Source organism: Varanus komodoensis, unplaced genomic scaffold (genome assembly GCF_004798865.1).
Source record: "Varanus komodoensis strain SLA01 unplaced genomic scaffold, ASM479886v1 scaffold1, whole genome shotgun sequence".
Classification (NCBI taxonomy): domain Eukaryota; kingdom Metazoa; phylum Chordata; class Lepidosauria; order Squamata; family Varanidae; genus Varanus; species Varanus komodoensis.
Genome location: NW_025335268.1, coordinates 29,001,834 through 29,013,903, shown reverse-complemented (window position 1 = coordinate 29,013,903; position 12,070 = coordinate 29,001,834). Strand labels below are relative to the sequence as shown.

Below are 12,070 nucleotides of genomic sequence, written 5' to 3'. Positions count from 1 at the left end.
CTCCCTCTTAGGGACAAGGTCCGCAGCTTGGGAGTGCTCCTCGACCCGGAGCTTTCACTGGAAGCTCAGGTAACAGCAGCGGCGAGGAGCACTTTCCTCCAGCTTCGGCTGATTCATCAGCTGCGCCCCTACCTGGAGTACGACTGCCTGGTGACAGTGACACACGCGCTGGTGACTTCCTGCCTTGACTTCTGTAACGCGCTCTGCGTGGGGCTACCCTTGAAGACAGTCCGGACACTTCAGTTGGTTCAAAATAGAGCTGCCAGGCTGCTGACGGGGACTGGGCGTTATGGTCACATGACTCCAGTTCTCCGTCAGCTTCACTGGCTTCCCATTGAAGTCCGGGCCCAATTCAAGGTGTTGGTAATGACCTATAAAGCCTAAACGGCTTGGGTCCTGGTTACCTGAAGGAGCGCTTACATCCATATATGCCCAGCCGCCCCTTGAGATCAGCGGGAGAGGCCCTTCTCCGGGAACCCTCCGTGAAAGAAATTAAGAGAGTAAGTACTCGGAGGAGGGCTTTCTCTGCGGTGGCGCCTAAGTTATGGAATGCACTCCCCAGAGAGGTCCGCCTGGCGCCGTCGTTATTTGCTTTTCGGCGCCAGGCGAAGACCTTTTTATTTAAGCGGCATTTTAACTGTTAGTATTATTTGATCTTATCTGGCCAGGGCGGCTTATTTTATATTGTATTTTTGGATTTTTAATGTTTATATTTATTGTAATTTATATTATAATTACTTTTATTGTTGTAAGCCGCCCCGAGGCTTCAGCGAATGGGGCGGCATAAAAATGTTTTAATAAAAAAATAATCCAAACATGCATAAATCTGTTCTTGGAGTATGTGATATTATACATCTGCACACACATGGAGTGCATTTTCCTCCATCTCTTGATAACTACAGGATATCATAGCTGCAGTCATGTATTAGGATTCCCATGAAAGACTGTGGCTTCAGAGAATCTAAAGTTTCATTCTGGGTAGAAATTGCTGACTAAGCAGCTTTTCAGCATGATTTGCCAAATCATTTTTAAAATAGAAAGTTAAATCTATCTGTGTCTTTCTATACTACCCAATAGACAAAGCTTTCTGGACAGTTTGCAACAGTTCCCAACACAGGTCCATAATGCAATAAAAATAACCATAAATTTGTCCTTAACATAATTTAAAAGCAGTTTTATTTTTAAAAAAAGTTTAGCAGTAAAAACAGTATTTCATGCAGAGCAGACATTGAAAGAGTAAACATGAATGTCCCCTCCCTCCGTCCATGCATCCAGAGAATTTATGTAGGTACATATAAACTGGGATGATGGCATGCTGCAAAGTGAAACATAAGCCTCCAGCGGCATCTTTATTTTTAAGCATAAAACCCTGAACCCTCTGCGCGAGCCCCTGCGCAGTTTACATTTAAGTTCACCTGTTTCATCCAGGCCTGCAGCACAGCCTGCCGGACCCCTACGGCCTCCCCCATTCCCCTTATTTGACATCTGTACTTCTGGTACTATGACTTCTTTTTGATGGATCCTCAGTTCTAAGTCCAAGATTTCACACACTGACAAATGACTTGCATATATTTGCATGTGCAGGGGGTACTTATTAGCAAGGCCATACAAAGACCATGCACATTTGAGTAAGTGAGGCAGGACAGGAATACCTCAACACTGAAACACTGTATGGAGTAAGCAGAAGAAAATTAGAACACATGTTTATGCAGAAATAGAATCAATTATTCCTCTCTGAAATAGCGCAGCAAGTAGTGAACAATGCCATTAGTGCACAGTTTGTTGGAAACATTTCCTGCCTTGTAAATGAACATCATTCAAATAGCATGATTGAGAGTGGTGAGAATCTTTATTTGAGCAAACACAGCATACCTTTGCAGAGAACCACAGGAATTACAATGTTTGTTTGTGAAAATTTATTCATAATAACAAGCAACTATCAGAGCCACAACAACATAGTTCTCAGATTCATATTGGCCTTGAACCCAGTTGTCCCTTGCAACATCCCAGACCCATCTGCTGGCTATCTGGAGGAGAGAGAAAAGCAAAGTATGATCAATCAACTCAAGCAAAACCACATAGTATAATCCTGTAATGCATCCAACTCCTGGACATTTTAACAGAATTACCTCAGAATCCCAGGTACCATTGTTTCTGAAAGATAGCTATCATGATTCTGACATGGCTCTATCTGAAAATCACCATTAACGCTGCCTTCCAATCAAGCCCATTTAAACTAATTTTAAATCCTGATCAAGACTCGCATAATGATTTTGGAATAAGTAAGTGATTCTCTTAACTTCCATGTACAATCATTCACTATAAGGAACCTCACATGTACTACAAGAACCAATTCAAATTCCTGACTCTTAGTGTACATTCTGCAAATAGCTATGGGGGCAGGAAAAGTGCATATAACATAACATGTTCCCTTTCGAGTACCTTATTTGGCAACATTTTGGACTTTTTACTTTTAAAAGGGGGCAGGAAAGCACACACAGTAGAGGTTTCTAGCATAATTAACAGTATAAAAAGAGTGAACATGGAGAAATTGTCCTTGCTTCATTTTGGAACTAGAGATACTAATTTATGTGATTAATTTAAGGTCAATACCACATGACATGGCAGGAAATCAAACAAAAACTAAATGAAAAACAGAATGAACCCCTAAGAGCAGACCAGAACCTGTTGAACCTAAACCAGAACAGAACCAGTGGAAAGGGATTCAGGTTGCTATTTCAGAATTAGGGTTCAACCAAAGAACAAAACATTTGATGTGGTACACTCACTGGTTCCACCAGAACCATAATGATCTCATGCAACCAATACTTGGGAGGAATCCTCTATTTTGGATTTCTACAGATTTCTTCCGCTCCACTGTAAGAGTTACATCTGAAAAACATTAGGCAGGGACTGGCTGGGTCATGCCCCTTTTTAAGGATTCTTGGGGGATAGAGTTTGGACCTTGCTGGGCTGAACAGCCATTCTAAAAAGAGTACCATTTTTTTCTTTTCTTTTTAGATATTGAGTTGATGAGGGGGATTGTCAGGGCCTTGAATAGAGACTGAAGGAGCCTTCAGCCCAGGCAAAGGTGAGCACAGTGATGGGAGTAAGGGAAGGTTCATTGAAAAGTGTGTTCTACACCTGTGCTGGCTCTGGGGCCACCTGCTTCCAGGGGCTTCAAAAGGTCTTGAATACCTAGTGCCAAGAAAATTATATAATCCAAGTTTTACACTTATAATTTATTATTATTTATTCACTACATGTATAAACCACCCCTTAGCCAGAAAGGCTCTCTGGACAGTTTATAAAGATAAAACATATAAGCAAAACTAAAAATTACAGTATCATAATAAAAGCAGTAACAGCAATGAGTAACAGTAGAACAACCCCAAGACTGCTGGTCAAAATGGTACACAGATATACCAGCAGTATCTAATAAAGTCTATTAAAACTAACACTTTATTAAAATGCCTGGAAAATAAAAATGTTTTCACCTGGCACCAAAAGGAAAAAAACAGTAGGCACCAGGCAAACCTCTCTGAGGAGCTTATTCCAAAGATGGGATGCCACAACCAAGAAGGCTTTTCTTAGTTGGCAGCGCCACATAGAGTGTATGACAGTAATCCAAATGAGAGGTTGGCAGTGCATGGATCACTGTGGCTAAACCCTGTCTGTCCAGATAGGGTCATAGTTGGTAAATCAGCCTGAGGCGATAGGTGTTCTGTGTCACTGAGACTTGAGTGACAATTCCAGATCAAGGCGCACCCCCAAACTACAAACCCTGTCCATTAAGGGGAGTGCAACTCTGTCTAGGACATGCTGAATATCTCCCAACTGGACAGACAATCCACCCATCAACACCACCTCTGTCTTGTCTGGATTGAGTCTCAGGGTACTGACCCTCATCCAGGCCATTACCCAAGCCCGGACATTGATTCAGGATGGCCACTGCCTCACCTGGTTTGATGAAAAAAAGAGGAAGAACTGAGTGTCAGCTGCATATTAATGGCATCTAAACCTATACCTCTAGTTGACCTTTTCCCAGTGGTTTCATTTAAATGTTAAATAGGGGGATAAAATGGAGCCCTTTGGAACTTCATGGCAAAGACGGCAATTCCCCAGCACCACATTCTGGAATTGGTTGATCAGGTAGGAGCAGAACCACCGCAATGCTGTACCTCCTACCCCTAACACAACCAGCCTATCCAAAAGATACCGTGGTTGATATCGAACGCCACTGAAAGGTTCAGGAGAAACAATAGGATTAGCTTGCTACAGATACTGAAGTACAGAACTGGTTGGTTATATGTGCTGAACTAGTCACTGAACACTAAGCCTATATGGAACAACAAAATCAATAGTTTGACTCACAGTAGGGATGGCTACCACCTACATACCTACTTGTGAGCTGCTGTTGGAAATACTCAAACTGCATGGACCTTGGTCTACTTTGGCAAAGTAATTTCTTATGCTACACTAGATGGAGCAAACTTCTTCCTGTTGAGGGCTTCTGATCAGTGGTAGACAAGGTCAAAGCTAGAAGCCAGGAGGGCCAGAATCTAAAGTGGGTGGATCACGTTTTTGTCTATCTGCCATTTCCTTTTCTCTATGCCTCCCTCTTACTATGTGATTTGCAGACTTCCAGGGAAGAAATGGATCCTTATTGACAGAGATCTGAACTGGTAGCATGCAAAGGACTTGTGAAATTATGCTGATAGCTACATGTTCCCATTGAGCTACAGGTTTATCACCCCTGTTCTCATAGTTTTGTGAGTTCCATCTGAGCTCTCTTCTAAACAATTACAGTAAAGAAAGATGGGTTCGTCACAGTACAGTCCTATACCCACCTACCTCAAGTCATTCTGTTAAGTCACAAAGTTGTGCCCCACCCATCACAACTCTCTCCGGGCTCTCCTGTCCTCTACCATCCCCCAGAGTCCACCCAAGTCCACATCCACTGCCCCAGCAACCACATCTAGCCACCTCAACTTCTGCTATCCTCTCCTCCTTTTGACATCAATGGTTCCCAGCATCAGGGTCTTCTCCAGTGAGTCACTCCTTCTCATTAAGTGGCCAAAGTATTTGAGTTTCATCTTCAGTGCCTGACCTTCTACAGAACAGTCAGGGTTGATTTCCTTTAAAACTGACTGATCTGATTTCTTTGTAAGTCATTACTTCTGAGCAAACCTGCATATGATTGGGCTGAAAGTCACCTTTTGAGAACAGACTAAACCAGATTGCTTACTCACATGTATTGACTGACCAGTCTTTTCTGCAAGAAATACTTGAACTATGTACTTGTAACGATCAAAATTCAGTTCCTTCACAGCTGCTAATAAATCTTCTGTGAGGGATGTACATATGAGACAGCCATTACTAGTACTGTATTTGAAATCTTGAAGTTTATTCTATTAAGAAGTAAACAGAGTTGGCAATATTCATATACTATATAGCTTTGTGGAAGTTGCATTATTCTAATTATTAAAAGGTTTTATGATAGTACATTTAATAATGTATTTTCAATTATGCAATCTTCATGACTGAACAAGACTATTTCCCCTACCCCACTGAATTACAATCACCCAGTTTGGGTCATCTCAATTTTGCAAACTGAATATTAAGTTTGGTTTAGTTCTACCAGCTGCAGTAGAAATACTTCAAGCAATTTTTTTGGATAGAAACTACAGATTATCAAACACTAACTTTCATTTTTTAAAAACAAAGTCTAGTGCAATGCGAATACTTAGCAAATAAGATATTGTGTGATATTAAGATACATCTGCACTACAAACATACGTTAGTTTAATACCACTTTAAAGTTGGATACAGTGATTCTTCCAAAGTGGAGATTTGAGGATTTTCAGAGACCTCTATTTCTGCCATACAAAACTATAATTCACAATATTCCCTGACAAGAAATGACCTTTAAAATAAGGGTCTTTATTCCCTGACCTTTAAATGACCTTTAAAACAAGTAGGAACTCCCACAAAATAGTTCAACATTGAGTTCCTCTTCACTGTTCAATTTAGTCAGCAATGCATTCTTCCCTAATACTTCATTCTAATCCTCATTAGACAGTATCTGCCCATCTACCTACCCCAATCTATATACCAAAGGTTTTGATTTGTTTTAACCCTGAGGACTTTTACCCCATATATTTGCAAACCTTGAGTTCTCCCAGCTCAAACTGCATGGCTTCCTTAGTTAGTTTTAGAAGGCTACCAAGGAGGCATGCTTTGACCAATATTGAAGGTAGTCCACAGCTGGAGTCCCTGGTTTTATTAAAGGCCTCCCGCCCGTCCTCCTGAAATTTGTAATAATCATAATTTTATCTACATTTACCTAAACATAAGCACCATTGCATACAACAGAACTTATTTTTGAGTAAACATTTACATCACAACTGCAATCATGCAAATTCTCATTTAGTATAAGAGCAATGGATTAAGTCAAGAGTATTTGATTTGTCCCTTGACAACACTGTTTATATGTTAATATAATACATTATCATATGAGAATGATCAACAGGCTCCCTTTACTATAAAAAATCAACACTATCAATTTATATGAATAGATCCAATTTCAAGTTACTGTGTAACTGCTAGTGGCTAGTATTTGCTATATGTATGCGAGGTATAGAGTTCAACAACTTCACATGTAGAATTAGATATTAATTCCAGTTAACAACACTACCTTTAAAATCTCTTCCACTCTCTTCCTTACTACGTGAGCCTCACATTTTCTGTAGGGTTCCATTCTGTATGTGTTAGCGTATTTTGGTCTTGCAAAACTAGCCTTGAATGCCAAGAGCTCATTTCTTGTAAAATCTGTGACAGAGTCGTCCTCTGGTTCAAGGCCTGAGATATCATGGCTTGATGCTCGATGTTTACCAAACTGTGAAGACTGGAAACACCACCCAATTTTATGAATCCTTAATCATAGTTGTAAAAAAAGATAACACTTTCAAATAATAATGCAAGATGACTAAATTGTCCATTTTGCAAGCACTGTCACCCCTAAATTATAATCAAAGACTTATCTTTAATTTCTTCATCCATAGTTTGTAATATTGAAGTCAAGAGTATCTTTAGTGGACAAGGTGTGGTCTTCAGAGTTTATATAGCCAGGTTCAAATCCCCAATCTAAGTTGATGTTCTGGGGCTTGCCTTAAACTGATCACTATTTCTCAGTGTAAGATATTTCACAGGATTACTATGAAGATAAAACTGGAGGTGGGGTGAATTTATGAGCTCCTCAGAGGAAGGGTAGAATAAAGATGAAAACAAATTGTACTTTAATCTGAGCTTTTGGAATTTATTGAAAGTTTGACTCAGACTGGATATAATTATTAAGAGGGTTGGAGGGGACACAATCCAGAAGTGTGCACAGGTATGCATCCTGTTAATTTCTTTGGCCAAAGGGTACTTCCGGAAGGTACCTAGTGCTATCTGTTAGAAGGTGCTGTACAGCATTTCTGTCTTTTCTTTCCTTAATGGATTTTCTGTAAGGAAGAAGACAGAAGCAGCAGTGGGAAGACATGGTGGGCTAACATTGCTGTTGAGGTAATCTCAGATTAAACAGCATGAAACCTGCCAAATGCCCTTTTAAATTGTCTCTCATCCATCTTCATCCACCTTGACAAACTCAAGACACTTTAACAGCTGCCAACATGGGACCCTGAAATTATTTTATCTTACTTGGTGCAGTTTACCTGGGTCAGAATTTCTGGTTTAGGCTGTTTCCTTGTTTCGTTGCAGATAGTCACTACTCTTCTCGCCTTATTTTGTTTTTATTAAGATTACCTATATCAACAATTGAACTGGGCTGTTAGCAGCTGCAGAATCTAAAGACATAGGTAAATGTCTTCCACCTCCAGTATAAATGGCTAGATAGCAAACAAATCTGCCCCCCCCCATAAGGGCAAGAGATGGCAATCAAAAGAAATGTTGAGTTGTACATGCCCAAAGACTTACCCTGAAAGTTTGGTCTTGGACAGAGCCACTGCACAATCTTCACAGGTAGTAACAGATAATCAGGAAAGCCATTTTGCTTATGGAATCATAGAACAGTAGAGCTGGAAGGGGCTGGAAGGCCAAGGGGTCCAACCCCCTACTCACTCCAGGCCTCCCAGTCAAACCATCTCTCTCAGATGGCTGTCCAGTTGCATCTTGAATCCCTCTAGTGTGGCTTCATTATCAAGGATGTTTATTATCAAATATTTATGATCAAAATTAGCCAATTCTGTATTAGCAAAATACAATGGAAATGTTTTATTTACTTCACTAAACAATCTGTTCAAGTTATGTTTCGCTCATCTGGGGATATGCACACATATACACAGTAGAGCACAGGTACGGAGTGACGTATTGCCTTCTGCTTCTTCTTCGCTGGGGGAATGCCTAGAAAACCCCTGAAAAGGAACAACCACACAAAGTCTCAGCTCCAGAAGCGCATGGTCAGTTTGTGACCCATTCCGCACTTAGCCTCCTACAGCGCTCATTTCTGACTCTCTAGCAATTCCACTGGAGAAGGAAATGGCAACCCACTCCCGTATCTTTGCCATGGAAACCCCATGGACAGTACCAAAAGGCAAAAAGATATGATGCCGGAAGATGAGCCCCTCAGGTTGGAAGGTGTCCAATATGCTACTAGGGAAGAGCAGAGGGCTAGTACTAGTCGCGCCAGAAAGAATGAGCGACTGGGTCAAAGCCGAAAGGACACTCAGTTGCAGATGTATCTGGTGGTGAAAGGAAAGTCCAATGCCGCAAAGATCTATACTCCATAGGAACCTGGAATGTAAGATCCATGAATCAAGGCAAGCTGGATGTGGTCAAACAAGAGATGACAAGACTGAACATCGACATCTTAGGAATCAGTGAATTAAAATGCACAGGAATGGGTGAATTTAATTCAGATGACCATCAGGTATACTACTGTGGGCAAGAATCCCTCAGAAGAAATGGAGTAGCCTTCATAGTCAATAAAAGAGTAGGAAAAGCAGTACTGGGATACAATCTCCAAAATGACAGAATGATCTCAGTTCGAATCCAAGGCAAACCATTCAACATCACAGTAGTCCAAATCTATGCCCCAACCACTGGTGCTGAAGAGGCTGAAGTTGACCAGTTCTATGAAGGCCTACAACACCTTCTAGAATTAACACCAAAAAATGATGTCCTTATCATCATGGGGGATTGGAATGCTAAAGTAGGAAGCCAAAAGATAACTGGAATAACAGGCAAGTTTGGCCTTGGAGTACAAAATGAAGCAGGGCACAGGCTGGAAGAATTTTGTCAAGAGAATATGATGGTCATAGCAAACACTCTTTTCCAACAACCCAAGAGACGACTCTACACATGGACATCACCAGACGGTCAACACAGAAATCAGATTGACTATGTGCTCTGCAGCCAAAGATGGAGAAACTCTGTACAGTCAGTAAAAACTAGACCAGGAGCTGACTGTGGCTCAGATCATGAGCTTCTCGTTGCAAAATTTAGGCTTAAGTTGAAGAAAGTAGGGAAAAGCACTAGGCCACTCAGGTATGACCTAAATCATATCCCTGATGAATATACAGTGGAGGTGACAAATAGATTTAAGGAATTAGATCTGATAGACAGAGTGCCTGAAGAACTATGGACGGAGGTTCGCAACATTGTACAAGAGGCAGCAACTAAAACCATCTCAAAGAAAAAGAAATGCAAGAAAACAAAATGGCTGACTGAGGAAGCTTTACAAATAGCTGAGGAAAAAAGGGAAGCAAAAGGCAAGGGAGAAAGAGAAAGATACACCCAATTGAATGCAGAATTCCTGAGAATAGCAAGAAGAGATAAGAATGCCTTATTAAATGAGCAGTGCAAAGAAATAGAAGAAAACAATATAATAGGGAGGACCAGAGATCTCTTCAAGAAAATTGGAGATATGAAGGGAACGTTTCATGCAAAGATGGGCATGATAAGGACCAAAATGGCAGGGACCTAACAGAGGCAGAAGAGATTAAGAAGAGGTGGCAAGATTACACAGAAGAACTATACAAGAAAGAGCTTAACATCCCTGATAACCACGATGGGGCGGTCACTGACCTCGAGCCAGACATCCTGGAATGTGAAGTCAAATGAGCCTTAGGAAGTCTGAACAACAACAAAGCTAGTGAAGGTGACAGTATTCCAGCTGAGCTATTCAAAATCTTAAAAGATGATGCAGTAAAAGTGCTACACTCAATATGTCAGCAAATTTGGAAAACTCAACAGTGGCCACAGGATTGGAAAAGGTCAGTTTACATTCCGATCCCAAAGAAGGGCAATGCCAAAGAATGTTCAAACTACTGCACCATTGCACTCATTTCACATGCTAGCAAAGTGATGCTCAAAATCCTACAAGCTAGGCTCCAGCAGTATGTGGACCGAGAACTACCAGAAGTACAGGCAGGATTTCGAAGAGGGAGAGGAACTAGAGATCAAATTGCCAACATACGCTGGATCATGGAGAAAGCTAGGCAGTTCCAGAAAAACATCTACCTCTGCTTCACTGACTACACTAAAGTCTTTGATTGTGTGTATCACAACAAATTGTGGCAAGTTCTTAAAGAGATGGGAGTACCTTACCATCTTATTTGTCTCTTGAGAAACCTATATGCAAGTCAAGAAGCAACAGTGAGAACTGGACACGGAACCACTGATTGGTTCAAAATTGAGAAAGGAGTTCGGCAAGGCTGTATACTGTCGCCCTGCCTATTTAACTTATATGCAGAGCACATCATGAGAAAGGCGGGGCTAGATGAATCACCAGTTGGAATTAAGATTGCTGGGAGAAACATCAACCACCTCAGATATGCAGATGATACCACTCTCATGGCAGAAAGTGAAGAGGAACTAAAGAGCCTCTTGATGCGGGTGAAGGAGGAGAGTGCAAAAATTGGCCTGAAACTCAACATTAAGAAAACTAAGATCATGGCATCCAGTCCTCTCACTTCCTGGCAAATAGATGGGGAAGAAATGGAGGTAGTGACAGAATTTATTTTCCTGGGCTCCAAGATCACTGCAGATGGGGACTGAAATTAAAGAAATTAAAAGACGCTTGCTCCTGGGGAGGAAAGCTATGGCAAATCTAGACAGCATACTAAAAAGCAGAGACATCACCCCGCCAACAAAAGTGCATATAGTCAAGGCTATGGTTTTCCCAGTTGCAAGGTATGGCTGTGAAAGCTGGACCATAAGGAAGGCTGAGCACTGAAGGATGGAGGCCTTTGAATTGTGGTGCTAGAGGAGACTCCTGCGAGTCCCTTGGACCGCAAGGCGATCAAACCAGTCAGTCCTAGAGGAGATCAACCCTGACTGCTCTTTAGAAGGCCAGATGCTGAAGATGAAACTCAGATACTTTGGCCACCTAATGAGAAGGAAGGAGTCCCTGGAGAAGAGCCTAATGCTGGGAACAATAGATGGCAAAAGAAGAGGGGACGGCAGAGAAAGAGGTGGCTAGATGGAGTCACTGAAGCAGTTGGTGTGAGCTTAAGTGGACTCCAGGGGAGGGTGGAGGACAGGAAGGCCTGGAGGAGTGTTGTCCATGGGGTCGCGATTGGTCGGACACGACTTCGCGACTAACAAGCAATTCCAGCACGAGGAAACAGCAGGCGCGCGCTCATACACGCACGTCACTCACGTAACCTCGCATAAGGTGAGAACACGAACCCTCCGCCAGGGCGAAACGGAAACATAGGGCGGCGCATGCGCACAAACGATTGCAGTAGACTAACCCGGTTCAGTGCCTCTTTGTCAAAAATACTGTATTTTCTTGCCGCCCCCGCGGGATGAGAAGTGCCACTCAGGTTCTTCTTCGTCTTATCCATGATGGACCCTTGATTAAGAAACTGGGCGGAAAAAGGAAAGGGGAACAATCACAGAAATAGCTCAGGAACGTTCAACCAACCGCCTACTACGACCCGCTACACCAACAGCATGAGAGACGAGATTTCCCCGCCTCTGAATGACGTCATTAAGCGCGACGTAAATTAAAGATGCAGAGCGGAATAGAGGTAAATGCCTAGAGATAGAAAGGGAAGAGTCGACC

The 12,070-nt window shown here is 41.9% G+C and overlaps 1 protein-coding gene across 1 annotated transcript; it reads right to left on the bottom strand.

Moving 5' to 3' along the window:
• Positions 1-1,159: 1,159 nt before the first annotated feature.
• On the bottom strand, positions 1,160-11,977 carry DYNLT2 (dynein light chain Tctex-type 2). Its single transcript, XM_044421002.1, has 4 exons — positions 11,757-11,977; positions 6,698-6,907; positions 5,253-5,411; positions 1,160-2,027 (listed from the first exon to the last, which is right to left on the bottom strand). The coding sequence occupies exons 1-4, from the start codon at positions 11,847-11,849 to the stop codon at positions 1,917-1,919; spliced, it is 573 nt and encodes a 190-aa protein (XP_044276937.1). The 5' UTR covers positions 11,850-11,977; the 3' UTR covers positions 1,160-1,916.
• Between the last annotated feature and the right edge of the window lie 93 nt (positions 11,978-12,070).

What these genes read in the sequence shown, in the direction of transcription:
- DYNLT2 (XM_044421002.1), bottom strand. Translation starts at nt 11,849, where the DNA reads ATGGATAAGACGAAGAAGAACCTGAGTGGCACTTCTCATCCCGCGGGG. An exon ending in GAGTGGAAGAGATTTTAAAG is followed by an intron (nt 5,412 to 6,697) that starts GTAGTGTTGTTA and finishes ACTTCTTAATAG; the next exon opens with AATAAACTTCAAGATTTCAA. An exon ending in AGACTGGTCAGTCAATACAT is followed by an intron (nt 2,028 to 5,252) that starts GTGAGTAAGCAA and finishes TCTCTCCTCCAG; the next exon opens with ATAGCCAGCAGATGGGTCTG.